The sequence below is a fragment of the Anopheles darlingi genome, chromosome 2 (genome assembly GCF_943734745.1).
Source record: "Anopheles darlingi chromosome 2, idAnoDarlMG_H_01, whole genome shotgun sequence".
Classification (NCBI taxonomy): domain Eukaryota; kingdom Metazoa; phylum Arthropoda; class Insecta; order Diptera; family Culicidae; genus Anopheles; species Anopheles darlingi.
Window position 1 is genome coordinate 52,193,052 of NC_064874.1, and position 23,229 is coordinate 52,216,280.

Genomic DNA, 23,229 nt, shown 5'->3' on the forward strand with positions numbered 1-23,229 from the left:
CCAGATGACATAAAAACATCGTGCGTCCTGCTACCTATATGCTTAACCAAAATTTCACGTATTATAACCGTATAGAACAAGAAGTTAAAAATCATTTTGATTACCGTTACATCATCACTACAGAACTACCCATAAGCTATAGTTTAGCTGATGTGTCTGCTTTGGATTTACAGATGTTTTACTCATCATTCAAAGGTCATCATCCTTGTCTAGTAGTGTGCATCGTCAGTTTTTATTTCTTAGCTCACTCGCATCTATTTCGACTCAGGGATTGTACTTTTTCATTGAAAAAAATCCAAATTATGAGTGTACAAACAATCAATAAGAATTTGCTCTGTATCAATTCGTATTTCAGTGTGCCGTCAAGGTACAAATTTAATATGAATTAGCTGAAGTCCGTTGGTGCTAACTTTGTTGACATTGCAATTGAATGCAGTGCCATTGTCGCATATGTTCGTTCTGAAAAATTAATTGCTTCCTTTTCTTTCGTTAAACCGTCGACTATCTCCAATCTTCTGTTTAGTTGGGACAGGTAAATGGCTTGCTACAAAAAAAGTTCACACGGGATCTGCGGTGAATTCGCATTATGATAAGCAGTGATTTTATTCATATCGATTAAAGTAGTAGTTCATTTGATTGATGGTATACATACGTTACTGTTCGATTTTAACCACTTTTTTCTTTGTAACAGGTATGTACGGTAATTTGCCATGTTTTGAATTTTTTCTCTTATTTTCCTCTCTTCTCTTTTCCTTCTGCAGCACGGTGCGTAATTTCTCTTGTTCCTTATATACCGATTTGGGCACTTGACGATGTTGAGCAATGCGCCTAATTGACGGATGTGTTGCATATTTTTCTTTTAGTGTAGTATTATAATTGAAGGCATTTTTCTCACGCATTTGTAATGCGCCCAATTTCTCCGCTGCGTTTGACTTCCATATGCGAACATTCATTTCATCCGACCCAGAGAATATGTAGCTATTATCCATGCTCCAAGCAACACTGGTGACGTGTTGCATGCGTTTTGTGTGATAAACATCGCTACTGTTACTTTTGCGCGGATCAAATATGCGAATTGTTTTATCATAACTTCCAGAAACAAAACAGTTCCCGCAAGGAGCATAATCAATAGAAGTTACAGATGATACGTGTCCAGTATGCATTTTCAAAGGATGGCTCAAAGCCCGTGTGTCATATGTATACAAATTGTAGTCTTCATTGGCAACCGTAAAATTGTAAGCTCTCATCGGATTCCAGGAAAGCTGATTTGAACGTAAAGTCATGAGCAATTTGCGAAGCGGCTTCCTCTCACGTTGGTCGTACAGTATGATTCCTCGATCTGATGAACATGCCGCAAGCAGATTTGTTTCGACTGGATTGTATTTCACATCCTGGACCATATCGACACCCCATTCAAGTTCTTTGAGCGGTTCGTTACGGTTTTCATCCCATATGTAACAACTGTCGCCGCTCGTCGCAAAGGTTGTGCCGTCATAGCTATGACTCAGGGCCGCAGTTACTGCTTTCGTAATGATGGTATTCAGAGGTCGGACAATTTTCGGCTGGCTATTGGCTTCTGCGTAGTTCCAGGTCTTGATGTTTTTGTCATCTCCTACGGTGATGATGCGCTCTCCATCGCTCGAAAATGCTATGCCTCGACAGTATCCACTGTGTGCCCCAAGAATTAGGTGAGTCTTGCTAGAAACATCCCAAATAAACACTTCGCCATCGTAGGCACCACTAGCGAGAACGGATATTTTTTTGGGATTTTTTGATAGAACCGAGATTCCATCTTTGTGTCCGTCCAAGTTTCCAACAAACGGACGGGCAAACACGCGTTCCAATTTCGTTGCGTTTAGCGTTCTTACATATTCCCTCGCAGCCTGAAAGGGGTGTAACTCCGGGTTATAGTTTCGGAAAGATTTCCGTATGTCGTTTTTTGTTTCACGGTAATAATTATCGGGGTTTCTGTTGATAACTTTAACTTTCATTTTTCTTTAAATGATGAGTTTCTTTGTCTGCTCACACGCTGTTAGACACAAAGGGGCCGCTAGTTTGATCTAAAATAAAGAAATGAATTATTTAAACATTTGCAAATTAACGAAGCAGATATTATGTCTATCAAATCTATTGATCTTCCGAGCAATGTACATCCATCAATAAAGTTTTTCCTCCACACACGACGTTCGCAAGATCGACTCCATGCAAAAAGAAGTATGCAGTTCTTATGAAAATATTGGACCGATAGCGATAGCGCTTTGCAAGATGCGAAGCCGTTTTCGCCCGTTTCTTCGTCGTCACCGCAACGTCCCGGATATATCGCACAAACCAGCACTCAACTCTGAAGTGGAGACCTCCGGGACCATCCTCTTCAAGTCTACCCAGATCTTAGCATACGCTGACAATATAGATATAATTGGCCTAAGACTCTCCGATGTAGCGCAAGCCTACATACGGATAGAGCAAGCGGCAAAAATCCTCGGACTGCAGGTCAAAGAGGCAAAGACCAAAATTATGGTGGCACCGTCAGCGGCCCGACAAGCTATTATGCCTAATATGCTTTGGGGTGACGTACCAATAGGTGACAAAAAGTTCGAAGTCGTCGAGACCTTCATCTACTTATGGTCAAGAGTTAGCACCGACAATGACATAACACAAGAGATTCGCGCTAGGGTGCTAGCAGCCAACCGGTCATACTTTAGCCTGCGGAAACTAATTCACTCGAGAAATCTGTCGAGAAGGACGAAGTTGGGACTGTATACAACGTATATAGTACCTGTGCTCACATACGCCTCTGAGACTTTGACACTGCCCAGAACGGACGAAACCCTCTTATCAGGACTACCGACTTGGAGGACGACGGCGCTCGATCGCGAGCGGTGGAGGAATCTTCTGTGGCAGGCCAAGACCGCTCGTCGGTTGTAGCGCCGGATAAGTAAGTAAGTAAGTTAGGGGTATCAATATTGCGTTTAAGAACCACCGCGTTTTATAAAAGAAGAGAAAATGTTTCATACTTCTGTGGTATTTTTCACTAAAATTAACAAAAGTAACGCTGTCTATGAGCGCTTATCTGCTGCCCCCACAGAATCAACGGAGATTTTCGACTAAATCTGATTGACACTGGTTCGAGGATGTATGCTGGCGATGCTTGCGATGAAGGAGCAGAACGCGATGAATATTTCTCTAAGGTTAATTTTTTGTCTTGATTATTGTGCACGCTAATTCTTCAATTCAAATACCGTCGTCTAACGCTTAACGTGTCGTGAAAATGTTTTACCAACCCTCTACATGTTTTTAACCAAATACGCAGTATTTGCTTCGTGCGTGATCGCGTGCTATTTTTCGGCTCGGCTCGATTAAAACGTCCTGGCCGTGGGAAGCACCTAGCATCGTGGCTTCATACAAGGCCCTCAGGCATATCAGAACCCTAACAAATAATGACCTGTGGTATGAATGACTGAACTCGTCCTTTGTTGTTCATATAATAAGTTCTTGTTCCAAGTTGACTTTAAAATGTCTTAATGTAGTTATCCTAGCCTCGGGGGCAGACACAGACCACTGTGTGTTGTCGTCTGTGTTGTTGCCCTTTATCACACACATTTGATGTTTTAGGGTCCGTGCTTGTATTTCAGTTTTGGTTTATGCGGCCAAGCTGAAACAAATAAATTCGTTAAATTCAGCTAATTCTTTTAATAGACAAACGCAATCCTGCTACCAGGGTTTGATTGCCGTTTGCAGTGGGACTGTTCATATGTCCACCATATGTACGATCTCTATTCTAGGAGTTAGAGCGGGCTTGCTCTAGTGGTCATACAGGTGTCCACGCATGGTACTGAATTGAACTCTAGTACCCCACAGGCACCGCAACGTAATGTTATAGAACTTCATTGCTCGATAATCTTCTGAAACGAGCATCAGTAAGTGACCAGGTAGCCGTGGACCATTCTTATTCGGATCGCTGCAGTGCCACCTCTACAGCTGTTCCCGTTCAACTACACTTCAATCTCGGTTAGTCGGAGAGAATCGCAAATTCTCATTCCGTTTAATTTTATATGTTAATGTATATTTTCTCGTTATCAGCATTGGCTTTAAAAAATAGAGTCAGCCCTATCGAGGGACTCGAGCGACCTACGGTGGATCCTCGTCGAATGCGGATGCAAAACGGCGTAGGAACATGATTCCACACATTTTGGTTCATTTAGCTGGAAATTATAGGCTGAGAGTATATCGGAGGACAAGTGGTGGCCCTCTTTAGCCCTTATAACATGAAACCCCCGCCTCAATTCTTCGGAAAAGTTTGTGATACAAGCAAACCGGCTCGAAGAAACCGGACTTAAAGTGAGGGGTCGACAAGTTCCGTTCAAAGTTAATCACTTAGCGGTTGAACTAGAGCAGGGGTCTCGAACTCGCGGCCCTCAATACTATTTTAGGCGGCTCGCGGCCACGTCTACGAAATAAAGGTAACCGTAATTTTATATGAAAAAAAACTTTTATATGAGAATAAAAACGCTGAATAGTTGTTATTGTTTACAGCGGCCCGGATGCTAATATGAATTGAAGCCCTCTGCCCTAGAGGCTCGTGCGTTTGTGACGGCTACTTTCCCTCATTGTTAAGCCGATGAAATGAGAAGAAATGAAATGAAAACTAATTGTATCTTTTCATTTCCAGGAACAGTATCTGCAACATTGGGCTATAGATGCTCGTGCTGTACTTGCGAAGGAGAGTCTGGCAACATCATAAAGTTTTCTGGGACTGTACAAAACAGCCTGCACAACGATACGGACTTTCGGGTAGAAGACGGATCCGCCGTTGAGGCATTTAGATTTGGTCAGGAATATTTCCAGCTCAGATGTGCTACATCTAAGATATGGAAATATTTTTCCTTTTAAACTTCAAAGGTAATACCGGATAGGTGAACTCAAGGTATTGGTAGGGAGGGTTTTAGTGGGTAGGTCCAGCCTCCTCAGAGGCTGGAAATGCCACACTATCGGCTAGGAGCTCTCGTCCTCCTAACGGTGCCTGTGAAGGTTTCCCGCCCAGCATCGAAAAAAAAGATGAAATTTGTATAAATTTTATATTGATAAGGCAGAAGAATTATTGGAAGAATTCGTTGCATGGATCGAAACTGGAGATAGAGATGTGGGATGTGGTGGACGGTCAGCAAATAATACACCCACAGCGACCACTTCTACATACGCTACACAGTATAGCGGTCCATAGATGGAATTCCAGCAACCCAATGCCGAAAACCGGATAGATCGTGGAAAACAGTGTTTTTCGTTGAGAGTCCGTTTGCAGAATCACTCAAGAGAGAGGATCAGGGCGAAACTCTTACCGCGGTAGTGCTAACTGTCAATGTCGTTGAGACATGCGATGCAACAATGCCAAGTAAGAGAGTCGCTACTACCAATCGAAGGCCCTGCTGAGGCTGCCTATTGGGACTTTAGCAAACTGGCAACGGGATTGGTACAGCGATTCAAATCGCAGATAGACACACCGTCTCATCCCCAATATAGAACGATCGGTGGCTAGAGGACATGGTGAGGTAAACACCTAACTAAGCTCCTCTCTGGGAATGGATACATCAGGGAGTATCTTCATCGGATGGGGGCAGCCTCGTCCTTAGACTACCCCGCGTGTGAAGATACAGTAGAGTCGCCCGAGCATATCCTAGTAACATTTCCTAGGTTCGAGGAAGTAAGGAGGCACATGAACCTAGCACTAGGTGTAGAAGTAACGACGACAGACAACGTCGTATCGCAAATGTGCGAAACCCCAGGCTTCCGATGCAGTTAGACGGTTTATGAAGTTCACGATGACAGGCGCTTGCTCAGAATGGGAAGAAGAACAAAGAAATAAATCTCGGCGTTAGCAACCCCCGGATGCCAAGCCAAACAACGAGCGCGTGATTTTTACGAGCGTACCCATGAAGGGCATGAGTTGAACAAACATGTTCAGCCTCCCTCCCCTTCGAAGGTAATACCGGATAGCTAATCTGAAGGCGACTCAAGGCATCCTCAGAGACCGGAAATCCCACACTACCAGCTAGGAGCCATCTTAAAGGCACCATTAGGTTGAAGGTTTCCAACCGAAAAAAAACAAGGCGATCTATTTTTATTAGTTTGAACTGTATACAGTATGTATAACAATTGGAAAACAGTAAAATAAAAATCGATTATAAAAAGTAATTCCCATCATGAAGTTGTATTTCCACCGTCGCTCTCATAGAGTTCGTCTTCGGTAGTAGAATGTAATTATGTAAGTGTTTCCCAGTCTTATGAACTGATAACAAAAGGACGCGAATCAAGCAATAATGGTAAATAATTCCAGTTTTCTCTTTGGATCCCCGTATTTTGTTCATGTAGTCCTTTGTATTTTGTTCATGCAATATGTCTTTCTGAATATGATATGATATGTAATTTGAAGTGGTTTTTCGCAAAAAATACTCCCACATTTGTACGAGTCCATGGAGCGGGTTCGCTTCATCTTTGACCTTCTCAAACATTTCTGATAGATTCGGTTTATCTGTCCCAATTTTACCATTGGAAAGATGTGCAATCTCGATGAACTGATGCTGTTTAGAATATTCTTTCCCTAAAAAGTTTGAAATTAATCGTTTCAAATGAGAAGGTCAGAATTGAAATATTCCCATTTTCTTTATCTTCTTATACGGCATAAATTCTTCATCTTGCAGCGATAGGGAAGCTTTCGTACGAATCTTTGAGTAGTTCTTTATGGATTGGTGAGATAAAGTTAGCTAACTTCATCAACTTTCCATCATCAACCAAAATGTTTCTATAGATCTTCGTTACTCTATCCACAAGAACAGTTCCGTTCGAACAATTCTTAACCATAGCCCCAACAGAATACGAACATGATGAATATAAGTTTAGATTTTTCTCAAACTTTTTGTTACAAATTTTCGCTTTGCTACCCTGAGTTTTACTTCTTCGATGGAAGATACTTACTGCACGGATACGGATGTTCCGGACGTAAGTTGGGACGATTGGGTGCAAACTTTTCTTTCCCTTTGGTAACTATAAAGGCTATCCGTAATCTTTGTTGCAGTAGACCTTGCCGCGATGTTGGCTAAAAGGAGAATTCGATCGTTAATGTAACAGTTTCTTGCAGAATCACGAACCTTACCGCTGGTTTTACCGAACCTAACCTGAGCGGGTTTTGATGGATTTCCGAGACACCCGGATCACCGGTCGCAAACTTCAGTACTCTCTAGGGTCGATCGTGAGCTGGTTAATTGATTTCCGGAGCGCTGTAAAAGGGCTTTTCAAGCGAAGAGAAGCTTCCCTTTTCAAGCGAAGAGAAAGGAAAAAGTAGAATCCTGTTTCGTGGTTTCAGTCTCGTCTTTTTGTCGATGTTTTAGCGCTGTAGCGATGGTGGGAGTTCTCCAAGTTTCTTATACTTTTCCGGCCTACTTTTTGCTTATACCTACCTATGGGAACGATGGCGGGAGTAGTGTTCTGCACTATCGCGCAAAAATATTACGAATTTCCCACTTTTTTGTAAAATTCAAGTGCAACACATGTTTCTTAAACCAAAACAGTTTTCCAGGGTTGCAGTCGTGATAGTTTGGCAGGGTTGTATCCGTAACATCTAAAATCGCTTGATAAGTCTCTTTTTCCGGATAACTTTTATCCGGTAATTTTTTTCTCCGCATGGTCCATATTCCGTTACATGTCCACTGTAACCGAAGTTACCAGAAAATTAAACCGGTTAAAAATAGCTCCATTAACGAGTTAGAAATCTGTTTAATAGACTCTGGAAACTGTATTTCCCCATCATGCGATTCACTAGTTGGTTACCTGGGCTTTAGGCAGTCAAACTCGCTGTCAAAGTTTTTGTGGCTTCTATCGAAGATGCACGCACCTTAAAAACACGCTCTTCGTTGTGAAAAGAAAAATGTTCACAGGCGATTTTGCGCGAACAGTGTGAAATTAGCGTTTCGGAGAATTAAATCAACTCATTAGTGAAAGGAGTACGAACTTACGAACTTTACCAACAAAGATGAATGTTCCCGAATCAATATACCCGTATAGTCACAAATGCAGCAACTCAGTCGTACTACCGAACGAGAAGGAAACTGATTTAACTTTGCTTCATCTTGAGAAATTGTTTAACGAGTTTATCAATTCAAAATCACAGCTAACCGAACATGAGCAAGCTACCCGATTGTATCACATGGCGCCCCTTTATTGCAATATCTTTAAACCGAGAAATCCTGTTTCCGATGGAAACGACCGTAGTGCGACGAGCGCATCCACTCGAACTGTATCATGGGAGTTTAACAACGCATTCTGCTATCACATATCCTATTTACTAGCCAAAGAAATCAAGCATAGGTATCTCTCGACAAATGAATGAATTCGTAAAGCTTCATGTAATGCATCCGTATCGTTAATTTCCCATTTTCCATACCATAGAGCTTCGAATCAAAGTACAGAGGGTGCATCAAAATCGATAGCAACGTACTTACAATTTCAAGATTCTGAGGCCCAAAATGAACCATGCAATGGATGGATGTTATTAACAGCCATCAACATCATGATAGCTACAGATGATAGTTTTTCATTACAAAAGGTAATATATTTCTTTTAGAAGCAAAATAAAGGAACTTACTCGAACATCCTCATACATTGCAGATAATGATCAACGCGTCGTTGCCCTCAACGTTGGTACGATGCATATATTTGTTTTTGGACCTTCCAGAGGAAGAAAAGGAGTGTGACATCTCAGCTCGAAACAGTTTGCAGAAATCAGAAGCACATGGCGGGAATTGTTTACTGTTATTATACAGCACATTGTCTCAGGTAACACACTCATCCTTCGTCAAGATCAGAAACGAACGTTGATATATTTTACGCTTTTTCAGATATTACATAAACTTTGTAGTCTTCCATCCGCGGTTGAAGAATTGATTGTGATGGATGATTTGACATTGCTGTTTTCTACAGTGACCACACAATTTGCCCCATGTAATACTAAATGGAGGGCACTAGCTCGTGAAATTCTTTTTATCATTGCCGAACATGGCTTGAGTAACGCAATTCTCTCCTACCTACATGGTAAAGTGTGATAAGGGATAATTGTCTTGGAAAGTATTTTTCACATTACACACCTTTATTCTAGGAAAAGGATGTATCGCACTCTGTTTAGACAACATGCGACGTTCGTCAGTTTTCAAACCCTTAGATACAGTTGAAATGTTACTTTCAATATCTGCCTTTCTACAAAGATCGTGTTGTTTTTCACAGACGTTATTAGACGACTTCAAGCTAAGCCAAGGCTATCAGTTTATAATTGATTTTTTACTAAAGTATGAATTTCATCCATGTTGAAAACGATTTGAAAACGCTCATCAAATTCTTTCCATCTTACAGAGTTGACCTAGAGCTGGTGGAAAATGGTGTAGAGGAAAATGATGTACTCGAGAATGTTCTTCGCATGACAATACCAATGATTGTTTCTCTTTGCACTACTGGATTCACTCAAACTCAAACTTTGGTCCCTTGTTCTGATCAAAAGCAAAAACATGTTCTGATACCAAAAGGCCAGCCGCAAGAATTCCGTGTGCCCCACATTTCAGCAAAGGGAAGTTGTGTGCGTAATTTAAATGCATTCCAGGTCCTACAAACAGTATTTCTACGCGCGTCCACTGCATTGCTGTGTTGTAAAATATTAGAAGCCATAATGGAAATTTATCGAATGGATGACGCAAATTATTTTATCCTGGAATCTTTAAATACTCTTTGTCTATTCGCTGAAAAAATTCATCTAAAACCAAAAATGATTCAGTCAACGTTTTTCGAACTTGTCGAATTTATCGTAATCCAACTGAATTTTGTACCACGAAAAGAACTAATTTCGCTTTCGGTTATTTTGAAGTCGAATTATGTGATGGAAACAAGCGTCAGATGCACTCGAACACTAGTACATCTATTAAGGTATGTATTGGCAGACCTATCACATTTCTAGTAACAATTATTGGCATGCTTAAGAATTATTATTGTTATGTAGGGTTGTTATATAGGATAGTCCTTGCACGCAAATCCCATACTAAGATGGCCGATTCAGTATGGGGTTTGCTTGCGTGGATGTGATTGATTGATTTATAAAATTGGTATTTCGAGAATTGCCAAGATTGGTTGATTTTGTTTTTACTAAAAAAGGGACAAAACCGGGTCAAAATGATTTCCGTCCTTACTTCTTCTCAGGTCGCCAAAACTTTATATCTGCAAAAAAGAATGGAAAAATATGTATCCAATGCTCTTTAACATGTCAAGCGACACCAAATAGTACATTTCCTTACAAGAGTGTATACACTGCAGTCATTTTGTTCCGGTTGGGCCTAGATCGCTTTAGTATTAAACTATTTCACACTAACGATTCTTTTATCGTCGTTTAACTTAAAATGTATGTTATTTGCTTAGGATCAATAACGGATTTGTCGATGTTTACCGCGAGGTAGGAATATTGGAGGTATTCGTCACATGTATGAAGCGGTACAAAGAATATTTGTGCATTCATATGGATGCAATAGCTAGTGAAATGGAGGAAAGTCTTGAAAAAGGTGAGAAAACTATTTGAAAGTACGCCTAATATGTTTCATTTGATCATGCTACTTTCGAAACACAATTCTTTGTTTTTGTTTGATTTAGCTGCTTTGGTAAATAAACCTATAAATTCTTATTTTCATGCAACTTTTGTATGTAAGCTATATCTCATGCATTTGTAATTTTGTTACTATGTACACATAATTTTACCTTAGAAGATGTCCGTAAACGTTAACAAAATATACAACGTCCTTGGTGGATTTCACATTCTGTACTCAAAACAAGTTTTTTGAATATTTTGGTTTAGTGATACCTTCTACATCTAATACTGCAGAATCCTTAGGACGGCTTGTCCTGGAAGGACTTGGAATGCTACTGAACGGAAATGCAACCAATACTGCTATTTTCAAAAACTGCGGTGGTAATAAATGCATCTACGAAATGATGAAATATGATCATTATAGCCCTGAAATGCTAAGTATGTTTTAGTTAGAAATCAGCATTGGTACAGTTGAAAAATACTTGTTTTCTTTTAGAAATCGTGAGAGAACTCATTTCAACAGTAGGCGGAGAGGATGATATGTTGAATTTGCTTAAAAACATGAATGCAGACCGTGCGCCAAATTCCACTTCAATCAGAATGAACGTGTTACAATTTCTTATTGAATGTCTCAGGGAAAGTCATCGCTCGAGGGCCTTCTTTCGAAAGGTAGTTTACATTATTACTGAATGCTTTCAACTATTAATGAATAACTATATAACGGTTTTCGTTCATTGTTATGTCAATCTTCACATCTTACACGTTAAACCTTTTTTCATATTGATTTCATTTCTTGCAGGTGGGTGGGTTTGTATACGTCGTGAATGTTTTGGAGTCTCTAAAGGGTCAGTTCACAAACATTCATCTGAACAACGAGTTATTGCAAAAGAATGTACGGTTATTTCGAGTCGTTTGTCAAACTCTAAGTGCTGCCATGCGATTTGAACCAGCAAATGCAAAATATTTTCAATCCGAGGTTAGTGGTCTTGATTATAATGCTTGTTTGCTTGGGAATCGATAATTACGAGCCATAATTTTTTTGGTACTAAATTAGATTTAACAACTTATTCCATTTGTACAGATATCCAACACATTGTTCTATCAAGCTATTCGAGAATTTGGTTGTTTTTCGGATACAGAAATCATTCAACCTTATACACACAGCTATACTGATCATACCAATGTATTCAGCGTTGACGAACAAAAAATGGAATTATTTAAAACCGTCTTCCACATGACTTTTGATACTACAGATAAATGGTAAATATTGGGAAAGCATCACTTACGGGGTTTCATTATATTTCTTTGCTATTAGCAAGCGGCTTAAATTTTAATTGAATCTTCATGTTTTGGTGTTGCAGGGACATGTGTTTTTCTGACAGTATACCATGGAGTTTGAATTCAATTTGTATTATCTACCGTGTCCTCTACGATATTGTGCTAGACATATTCGATAAACAAGAGACATGCGATTTAATGCAAACATCTCGATGCAATACAACTAAACCAGTAGCAAAAAGCGACCATCCTATACCAAACAGAATAGTAAGTTCACCAATAGTTTTGTTTATTAAACTTTATTTCTAATTCAAACAATCCGTACATTTTTTGTGTTGGTGTATTCATTTAAGGTTTCAAATGACATTTTTTTCTTCTGTTCGTTTATATATTTAAAAAAATCATCGAACTTAGAGTTCAACTCCGCATATTTGTTTTTTGTTTAAAATAAATGACGGATGATCCATATGTTAATTTTTATTTAGTTAGTTAGATCAGCTTAGAACCATTGTGCTCGGATCAAGAGAACATGAGAGTTTAATTTAATACTACAAATCTCACATGATGTTTTTTCTTTCTTTGCTTCGTCAATAGTCCTCGGATCTCAAAACATCTACGTCTACCGTATCTACGTATACATCAGATTGTCTTATCGTACATCCATGCATTATCGAATGCATGTTAAAGCTGCTTCCTTCGGTGGCGGATCTGAGTTTGGAAAAAAATAATACTGACACACGGCCGACTATGCATTCGTGCACTATGACATTGCAATTTTTTTTGGCGGAAGTTATAAAATCTTTGGTTCGAAGTGAAAGGAACCAACAAATTTTGTGCGACAGCGGATTGAACCACCTGATTCTGCATATGTGTAAGGAGGCTTTTATAGATGAACTACATCCACTCCACACTCCTTTACAACATATTTTCGAGCGCCTAGCTGTGCAGGCGCTGAAACCTCAAGAATTACGATCATTTCTACGTTTAACTCTAACGAATCGAAATGAAGAATCAAAACCGAGTGAAATTTCATTATGGAAAAATGCATACCCTCCAGTACCATTAACCAGAGTGAAAACACTAGTGTCAATAGCAACACCGCGTGATTTCCGAGCGCATGGTTCAGTCACCTTACCCTCTTTCATTGAAATGGATATGTCTACTGAAGGATTTGGATGTTTATTTTTTCCGAACATTGCACCAAATCAATTAAATCACATATATAGTTCCACACTCCAAAGATATGCAACGGCTTCGAAAGGAACAGGTACGATAACTAGCGAAGGAATATGTTCAAAAAGTAGTGGAGATGATACAGGAACTAATATCCTATGGTTGCCGACTGGAACATATAGCACCACTGGAAGCACAAGTAATAGTACTATTTATGCTCAAGAATGTGGGAGTGTTGGTGGTATTGGTACCGGTGATAGGGTTTTCCCTGCAGCCACTGGATTTACATTTAGTACATGGTTTTGCATCGAATGTGTTCCCCATGCTAATACTGATAACCATCCCATAAGGCTGTTGCACATAATCCGCACCAACGATAATATCATTGACGATGCAGTAGTGGTATTTGGCCTGCTCATGCTTCCAAACGACAAATCACTTTTGATTACTACAGAGGAGATGGCATTCAGTACAGGTAAATTAGTCTCTTTTAAAAGTTATAAAATATTTCAAATCCATTTATTATTTTGTTGGTATAATTAACAATGATGCAGATCATACTATATATTTTAAATGATGGTGATTAGTCCCACCACTTACCCCAAGATAGGTTTGAGATAGTCGGGAGATCATTTATACACTCGATCAATCATATCATCTTTCAGAATCATAAACATGTTTTTTATTCAATCTACCAATTTGACTATCAATTGGTGCAAATGGAAAAAATAATTAAAAGAATAAGCTAGAATAAACTAGCTCAATTAGAGCCTAATTTGACACACATATTTACTTTCCAGCATTGAGTTTCTGTAGCATAAAAAAAAGTTTTTAATGTTATGTTAAAATACCTGATCTTGTATCTGATCTTATACTAATCTGTTCTAAAATATTATACGTCTAATGGGTTTTTTTCTGATTTTTAGCTCATTGTAGCAATTTCAAGGAAGGATATTACGCACGTATTTGGTGCACTACATTCCTCGAAGAATGCCAGTGGCATCACATAGGGCTAACGTTGAACAAAAATATTCCAAAAATGTCGACTCTTTCCATCTATATTGATGGAAGACTTGTACACACTCAAAACATTCATCCCATTCAAAGTGGACTGCACAGCAACGACAACAACATAGGAAACTCTGTTCATGCCATTATTGGAACGCCTCCAATATGGCGAAAATATTCGTCACTTGTGTGGAAACAAGGTGTTTGTCATCTCGTCGATGAGGTATGTTGATGGTAATGTTGAGTAACAATATTATGTTGAGTCTGCCTAAAACATTTCTTCTTGGATAAAAACTGTAAATACAAAGAAAATCTATTTCCATGCAACAATAGTCCAATTCCAATGACAAAATTACAAGTTTTACGATTCACTGTGGTCAGACATTGTGTTATATTTTGCCATTAATCTTTTTTTTTATCTTTATAGGTCTTCGATGCATCGATTATGAATCGGGTATACGCCTTAGGTCCGCATTATACTGGTTCGTTCCAGGATGTCCGCTTAAAAGATGAAGATGATGTTTGCGCATTAGTTTCAGAAGAGCGAATGACATTTGGAGTTAATCCAAAAGCCTATTCTTACATGACACTTTCTAAAATACGTAAAGTATATAATCGCGCAGATGCTAAGGCAATAGGAAAGCAACTTGGTATGAGTTCACACGAAAACGCGACCCCCATATTGATATTGCACAATTGCGCTGGACATCTGATTGGACCAGCTCGTACTTTAGGAGGTGTCTTGGTTGGATATTTGGGAATACGAAAATTTAATCCCTTTCCTGTGTCAATGGCAATGAATTCTATCGGAGGATGCAGTGTTTTACTTGGATTGGTTGCAATGTCGCAAAACATTGAAAGCCTTTATGCTGCTGTTAAAACGTTAGCATGTATTTTGCGTACTAATAAATCAGCACGCCAGGAAATGATTAGTTGCCGATATTACCAAACGTTAGGAATGCTGTTTAAACGTAAGAAACATCTTCTTAATTCGCATATTTTGCATCTCACGTTTAATGTTGTTGGAACGATACATACCGGATTTGAAAACACCACAATACCAAACATAACAGCTTTTCACGTAAGTTTCATTTAAGACAATAGATTAATCAAAAATATCACAAAATATTACTTTTGTCTACAGGATTTACTTTGCGACTTCGACATTTGGTTAGATACGTCCAATGATCTAATAAGATCCTTGATCGAACATCTGTTGGAACTTGCCGAAGAATCTAACGCAAAATTAAAAAATATTCGTGTTATGCAGGATTTGCAGGTAAAATTATTTAGTTATTTACTATTTTCTTTTTTCGTTTAATTAGTTTTTTGGGTCATGTTATTTTTAAGCTAAGGATTATCATTTTAAGGTTTAATTGGTCATAGTTTATTTTATAATTTACATTACAATTATTAGAAGCCGCCTGTCAATGCATTCACCTGCTCCGAACTTCCGGCAGGAAACTAGAAATCTCAATAACTATTAATACTTTTGATCATGGATTGCATTTCGATTGTACAATTGAATCACAAAACACAAAAGAAAATGCAGATAATGTTTTAGTCTAAACTTATGGAAGTGATAAAGATTTTATTGATTGATTAACTTAAATACAACTACATACGTTTAACTTTAATACAATGATAAGGGTCCTTATCGCCTTATAAATCTCGAATCTCATCGGTCATTCATACATAATAAATTTGACCATTTCCGCTCTAGTTTGTTGAAAAGTAGTTAAGTAGTAACAATCTTTTCTTTAATTATTATAATTAAGTACATTTATGTATGTTATACCTGTTCTCTGTATATTTTAGTGCTTGCCAAAACTACTATTTATAATTGAATACATCACTGAAGACAACGCGCTAAATGCACTGTTTTCATTCATGTACACGTTACTCAACGTACAAACGAGATGCAACGATTTGCTACTTTTTGGACAGTATATCCTCAATAGCATTCCCGAGGCAAGTATTACTAAAAATCAAAAATCAATTATCTATTTTTGTATTTTTAATAACTTATCGCATATGTCAAACCTTGATTTGATTCTTTACAGATGAGCAATATTGAAGCTGATCTTGAAATGAGTCAACGCATACTTATACGTAATCGATGCCTGCAAACATTACATAGCTTGCTTTTTGGGAATAATAATGTCATTAATTTACGGTTATGTGACGATATTTCTCGGGTACTGGGAATGGATTGGATACTGCTTTTAATGCAACCTCATCTTCATCGCTCAACTATGTTATGGGCTATGCGATTGTTGGTCATACTACTGGCACGAGAACCAATGCTTATTCGATTTCGTGATGGTACTGGGAGCATTGAAGCAGAAGGGTATTTAAAAAATACGGAGTTGGTTAGCAAATCACGTAATGCTATTTTGCTATCATCGAGCGTCCCTCAGATGGAGGGAGAAGTTTTGGCAAATGTTGTAACAGCCAGCAGTTCTGAAAATGGTGGTTCACAACAGTCCTTAGTACTTATGGGCTTCCCTTATCTTGAATGGTTGCTGCTTCATCGAACTGACGTACCAGAAGTTTATTCTTTACTCATTTCGTTAGTATTAGGATGTCCTACAAAATCAACCGAACTTCCGTCGGACAGCAAAAGTCTGGAAGAAATCTGGTCTTTTGTTTGGTTATCAGATCATCCAGATCGAAAAATTACAAAACAATCATCAGATAAATCATTATTCTGCTCGGAAGCTATATGTGTGTTATTAACCATGATCAGAAAAGTAATACATGACCATGAGACTGGTACAGGCGGAGCACAAAAGAATTGTTCTAGTGACTACGAAACAGAAGCAAATACGATACAAAATCGACTTCAAAGATATTCAACCGATGTTATGAAACTCCTTATGTCATTTTATGAACATATCCCAGAGTTTGCATCAATTGTGATGAGTGCTGATGTAATTGCATCCATTATAGCTACGTTGTACCCTCCTCCATTTCCTCTTTTGGACCCTGTGTTGTCTAAATTATGTAGTACAACGTTAAAATCCTCAAATTCCCTCCATTCGGCAGGTGAAAGCTTGAACGAGAATGTGAACAACGCTATCACAAGCAAGACTATGCCTGAATGTACAAACGATAGTTATGAACGTAGTGAATCAGCCTGTTTCGAATTTCATATGCCATCGGCACAGCATGTGCTTGAATTTTTGTTGACCCTGGTTTCAGAGTCTTTGCCACTTACACATACTGCAAAATCGCCTCCAGTGATCGATTGCGTATTGGAAATTTTTATTCCTTATAATATCGTAAGTGAAGAACAAAGGAAGCATTTTTTGACTAAAATAATATCATTGATCATAAATCATCTGTTGTCATCAAATGTATTGCAAGCATTATCAGCGAATAACTTGTTATCATTGAATTCTACGCAGTCGCTTGCTGCAAATGTTTTCTACGTAGCGTCTAGAATAGTTGATAAATTATGGCAACGAATGCTTTACATAGATGGTCGCGAGATTCTTGATTTCTGCATTCATTTGATACTCAAAATGAAACAATATCATTCTTCGACCGTCTCGAGCAGAGGGGTAAGCAGCGGTCATATATGTAACATAGGCAATACTGGATCATTGGAATCTATTTATCGCTCTCTCAATCGATGTATATTGTATCTTCTTGCCTATCCGCCACGTGATAACGATTCTTCTTCATTAGTGGAGGTGCTTCAGCTTATAATGACCAATCGTTTGCTCGTGTTTGGTGCTGGTAATCATGATCCTGACTTTATCGGATGTCTGACCTACTGCCTTTTACAGTTGAATGGCCAATCGGATGCAAGTGACAAAAAATCTATTGTTTTAACATCAACCTCCCCGCATGCATCTCGACGCACGACAACTTGGCACGTAGATACATTGTTCGCCCAAGAGCAAGAACCAAATATCAGAACAAATCCTATTGACTTACCGAACATTTCTTCTATGTCATCTAAATTAGACATTGTTTCTTTTCGAGTGTGGGAGGAGTTGTATATCTGTAAAAAGCCTGTTATAGAAGAAATATTCAAAGTAACTCTTGCACAACCAGTCCGTAATTCAAGGGCGCCAGATATGAAACAAACTGAAGCTCAAATATGTGATGTTGCGTTGAAACACTGGATGGCCTTTTTGGAAGGTGAGCGACGATCAATTTATAAAGCTCCCTGGGAGGGTAACAAAAACATTCAATCTAAAATTCAAAAAGTTACTGGAGGCTTAACACGACTTACAAGCCGGTCTAAGCTGAAGAAAGACAATAACAAGAGACGTATCAGACCGAATGAGCTAAGTGCCGCATCAATTGAACAAATTTGCTTTGCTAAACTGATGCCAGTCCGAGATTACTGGGAATTGCGAATAGCACAACATAGCTACAATAGCGCACATTCTAAACGCTATGTTTACCAAGATTGGCTTCAAACTGAGGCAGAACTTATACGTGAACGTGCCATCTGGGGTCCAGACTGTTGCGCAGACTTTACTAAATGGATTCTAGATTCCACCGAAGGCCCTTATCGGATGCGCAAGAAAATGTTACGAAACGATCTATTCTATGTCCATTATCCTGCTCGTCAACAACAATTGCAAGGCATAAACGCTGATTCACGGCAGCCACGGCAGATAAAATGTCGCGTTGCAATTAGTCATGATAGTGAAAAGTATAATGCCTTTGTGCAACAGTATCGATGCATGTTTCCTGAACAATTTGAATATGATTCAAACAGCAATAGAGGAGGTATAGTTGCTAATGATTGTTCGATTAACAATTCGGAATCGCCCAAGCCTCAAAGGTATATCCCATGTGTAGATTAATTGTAATTAAACAAACTATAAGAAAACATATTTCCAGAACGACAGGCGATGATTGTTTAGATAATGACGAGGATGTTTGTTCATCATTGCCCGACAACCAAGTGTTGTTACGACTGCTGGAGGAAAGAGAAAAGGTAAATTTTAGTGACAGACATTATTGCAAACTCACTTTTCGATATACCATTTGTTGTGTTCAATGGACAGGTTTCGCACATTTTCCGAACCGCCCGTATACAAGGTTTGGATACATTTGAGGGATTGCTGTTAATAGGCAAAGAATGTTGTTACATCGTGGATGGATTAACATTGTTACGTAATCGTGAAATCAGAGATATTGATTCGTTGCCGAAAGAAAGTTTTGAACCAATTATACCTAGCACTGCTACTGGAAGCTCACAAATGTAATGTATATTTTATAGTTTGTTAATTTAAATTGGAGGAAACAGGATTAAAATATCTTTCATGTATCATCGATAGCGTGTGTCCTGGCAAAAGACAATCTTCAAAGCTATTCTACGAAGATATTCGTGAAATACATAAAAGACGGTATCTTCTGCAACCAGTAGCACTTGAGTTGTTTTGTGAGGATGGGCAAAATTACTTGCTCAGTTTTCCATGCAAGGTTCGCAACAAAGTATTCCAGAAGCTTATTTCAAATGCAACAAATACAGCCGACAATGCTCATTTATCAGTAGCAGGGCAGAAACGAGCTGCTAATGTTGAACAAAATACTGGATTGTTAAGTGGTCTGATCGGAGAAACATCTGTAACACAACGTTGGGTGGTGAGTCACTTTTTAAGCAATTCATTACATGAAATTTATAATCGTCTAAAACATTGTATTGCTATTTAGTTTGTTTTATTCTCTTGATTATTCACTCATAGTTTAATCTTACTAAAAAATACTGCTGATTAAACTGAATTACTGCTGTTTAATCGCTGATTAGAAATGATTGAATGTATTACTTCTCGTTTCAGCGTGGAGAATTATCCAATTTTCAATATCTAATGCATTTGAATTCTTTGGCCGGGCGTTCATATAATGACCTTATGCAGTATCCGGTATTCCCATGGATTTTATCAAATTATACCTCGGAAACATTAGACCTGACTGACGCATCCAATTTCCGCGACTTGGCAAAACCAATGGGTGCTCAATCAGAAGACCGCTTGGAGCAGTTTGTCAAGCGATTTAATGATTGGGACGATCCTCAAGGCGACACGCCACCCTACCACTATGGAACACATTACAGCTCAGCTATGATTGTTTGCGCATATTTAGTTCGTATGGAACCGTTCACACAACATTTTCTTAGACTGCAAGGCGGACATTTTGATCTGGCCGATCGCATGTTTCATAGCATACAGGAAGCGTGGTATTCTGCTTCCAGGCAAAACATGGCTGATGTGAAGGAGTTGATTCCGGAGTTTTTTTATTTACCAGAATTTTTAGAAAACGAAAATAGATTCGATCTTGGCACTAAACAAAATGGTGAAGTTTTGAATAATGTGATTTTGCCACCTTGGGCTAAGAACGACGCTAGGGAATTTATACGCGTGCATCGAGAAGCCCTTGAGTGTGAATACGTGAGTCGTCATCTGCATTTGGTATGTAACTAGCAGTTTTCTAGAATAAATTAATAAGAACATTAATTATTAACTGATGTATTTCAATTGACAATTCCTGTAGTGGATAGATCTTATTTTTGGATACAAACAACGTGGGCAAGCATCGGTTGAAGCCATCAACGTATTTCACCATTTATTTTATGAAGGCAATGTAGATATTTACAAGTAAGCGTTTACTTTCCCTTGCGTTTAACAACAGTTGTTTTTTTTTACATTAAACATCTTTCCATTTTTATCCCCTTTTTACCTCCCTAGCATTGAAGATCCTCTGCAAAAAAATGCTGCAATTGGGTTTATAAATAATTTTGGACAGATTCCCAAGCAATTGTTTCGAAAAGCCCATCCTGCTAAGAAAATGAACCCGTTAAAACATTTGGGCAAACTGATGGATGTTAGTCCTTTAATAACGCCATCATCAGCACTCGTGAACAATGCGACGTTGTGTAATGAGAAAATATTCTTCTATCACTTAAACAAACTCAAACCAAGTGCACAACCTGTAAAAGGTACATATCCATTAATATCGCAATGTTTTGAAAACCAATTTACTTAACATATTTTTATTATTTACGTATTGTTGTTTATTTTTTAAAGAGATCAAAGGTCCAGTTGGTCAGATTATACTACAAGACAAGAATATTTTAGCTGTGGAGCAAAACAAAATTCTTATTCCAAATGCGTATAACCGATACGTATCTTGGGGTTTCGCGGACCATTCTATACGCATTGGGTCCTATGAGGCGGATAGAGCAAGCTTTATATTTGAAAACATCGATCAGTGTGGTGAAATTCTTGCAAGTGCGTCGCCATCAGTAAAGCAACTCATCCTAGCTGGTACTAGCACGGTTTTGTTAGTGTACAGTATTGACATAAAGTCAAAAAAAATCAATCTGCAGCAGACTCTATTTGGACACAAAGAGGCCGTCACAGTACTGGCCTCTAGCTCTGCATATAACATTATTGTTAGTGGGTCTCGAGATCGTACTGCAATCATATGGAATCTATCGCGCCTCACTTACGTTCGTCAATTGACTGGACATGTTGGAGTCCTAACTGCGGTCGCAATCAATGAATTGACGGTGAGATTTAAAAAAAAATATATATTATTTCACCAAACCACATTGTGTATTAATGACTCTTACTTATGAATGTTTATTTTTCTAATTCAATAAGGGCGACATTGCGACATGCTCTGGCACGTGGCTTTATGTGTGGTCAATAAATGGCGTGAAGTTATCATTTGTCAACACCAGTACCGGATGTTCTAATCGTATGCAGCAAATTCTGTGCACAACTTTTTCTTATATCAAAGAATGGGATGATAAGAATGTTATCATCACCGGATCAACTGATGGAGTTGTGAGAGTAAGTAGTACGTTTTCCGTTAAGGACTTTTTTAAGATTACTCAACCGCTACCGACGGGATAAAACTTAACATAAAAAAATATATAATCTTTGTTTAAGCCCAATAAGCTTACCTTCCTTCCTTCCATCCTTCAGCAGCTACGTCCCTGGTTCTTGTTCTGGGGTTTTACTAAAAGCAGAGTTTTTTTTGTCCGACTATCTCTTATTATGAATTAAATCTTTTGGTATTCTTAGATGTGGTCAATGGAGTTTAGGAGTACATCAAGTGAAGAACAGAGAAACAAACAAAGCTCACTGGAATGCTTAGAAACAGATACAAAAGATGCACATGTAAAGCCGATGTTAAGCCAAAAGGAAAGTATGTGTCCAACAATGATTTATTGTTTCCAAATTATATAAATATTCCTTCTAATAAACGAAATTTTCTTAGTCAAAAAAGATTGGATAAGACAGCTGGTACTCAGGGTAGACCTGACCATGAACACGGCATATGATCGTAAAACCAATGCTGAACCGGCCAGTATCACTGCTCTTGCAATTTCAAAAGATCACCAGTGGGTATATGTGGGTAAGTTATCTTTCGAAAATTTATATATATATATATATATATATATATATATATATATATATATATATATATATATATATATATATATATATATATATATATATATATATATATATATATATATATATATATATATTTCAAAACACTATAAGTTATTTTACATTGACTACAAATTCGTTTAACTGCAATTGCATATATTTTGATGCACCATTGCCTATTGCAGGTGATGCCAGAGGACGTGTTTTTGCGTGGACAGTAACAGAATCTCCTTTTTCTCATAGTACGAGGATGATCAGCGGCTTTCAAAAGCATGAAGATGCATAATTATGCATCGACCATTTATTCATGATACGGTTAGCGATATCTGAAAAAAAGGAAATACTTATAACAATAATTTATTTTTCGAATAGTTTGTAAGGAACTGTGAAGCAATATGCATTGAGTAAAGTGCGATTTACTTTACCATTGGATTGTAGCCATGATGTAGAAACGGATATTGGAAAGCTATTAGACGTACACTATTTATAATGTTGATACAAAACATATAACACATTAGTAGATTTCCAAAGTAACAAAAATAGAAATATAATATTAGTAAAATGTTGTGTATAAACAAAGCATTCAAATGGGATAATGTCAGACCGGGTAGCATTCAGACATTACGATTTTTTGGAATATCACTGGATTAAGGCGAACTTCGTTTTTGTTTATTTTGCAGTTTGTAAAAAAATTTTTGCGGGAATTCGAATAGCGGAATGGTATTTGCCTTT

General features: G+C 38.2%; 2 protein-coding genes across 8 annotated transcripts in view; one reads left to right on the top strand and one right to left on the bottom strand.

Annotated features, from left to right (window-relative positions):
• Nucleotides 1-578: 578 nt before the first annotated feature.
• LOC125949478 (DDB1- and CUL4-associated factor 13) overlaps nucleotides 579-23,229 on the bottom strand; it is a 32,776-nt gene continuing 10,125 nt past the window's right edge. The window contains exons 1-4 of one of the 4 annotated variants that reach the window (XM_049676495.1): nucleotides 7,452-7,601; nucleotides 7,170-7,306; nucleotides 6,970-7,090; nucleotides 579-2,060 (exon numbers count right to left, since the gene is read on the bottom strand). In XM_049676495.1, the coding sequence (XP_049532452.1) occupies nucleotides 654-1,991 (1,338 nt within the window). In that variant the 5' untranslated portion in view covers nucleotides 1,992-2,060; nucleotides 6,970-7,090; nucleotides 7,170-7,306; nucleotides 7,452-7,601 and the 3' untranslated portion in view covers nucleotides 579-653. Of the gene's footprint in view, nucleotides 2,061-6,969; nucleotides 7,091-7,147; nucleotides 7,307-7,451; nucleotides 7,602-23,229 lie in introns of those variants that run through there. The other 3 variants (XM_049676497.1, XM_049676499.1, XM_049676496.1) reach the window with 3 other exon arrangements.
• Nucleotides 7,853-23,079, top strand: LOC125949476 (WD repeat and FYVE domain-containing protein 3). Of its 4 annotated transcripts, none has more exons than XM_049676489.1 (29): nucleotides 7,854-8,358; nucleotides 8,440-8,596; nucleotides 8,659-8,826; nucleotides 8,889-9,081; nucleotides 9,146-9,332; nucleotides 9,397-9,960; nucleotides 10,447-10,586; nucleotides 10,877-11,047; nucleotides 11,106-11,278; nucleotides 11,409-11,585; nucleotides 11,691-11,869; nucleotides 11,971-12,154; nucleotides 12,482-13,535; nucleotides 13,987-14,291; nucleotides 14,496-15,149; nucleotides 15,213-15,347; nucleotides 15,887-16,039; nucleotides 16,132-18,875; nucleotides 18,935-19,031; nucleotides 19,102-19,298; nucleotides 19,375-19,681; nucleotides 19,876-20,505; nucleotides 20,588-20,691; nucleotides 20,782-21,032; nucleotides 21,121-21,605; nucleotides 21,700-21,891; nucleotides 22,126-22,249; nucleotides 22,322-22,459; nucleotides 22,683-23,079. In XM_049676489.1, exons 1-29 carry the CDS (start codon nucleotides 8,024-8,026, stop codon nucleotides 22,781-22,783), a joined length of 10,299 nt encoding a protein of 3,432 aa, XP_049532446.1. In that variant the 5' UTR covers nucleotides 7,854-8,023; the 3' UTR covers nucleotides 22,784-23,079. The 4 variants fall into 4 exon arrangements, with proteins under 4 accessions (XP_049532449.1, XP_049532446.1, XP_049532447.1 ...); XM_049676490.1 differs by having other exon boundaries at nucleotides 10,904-11,047; XM_049676491.1 differs by lacking the exons at nucleotides 7,854-8,358; nucleotides 8,440-8,596; nucleotides 8,659-8,826; ... (7 more) ...; nucleotides 11,691-11,869; nucleotides 12,482-13,535 and having other exon boundaries at nucleotides 12,103-12,154.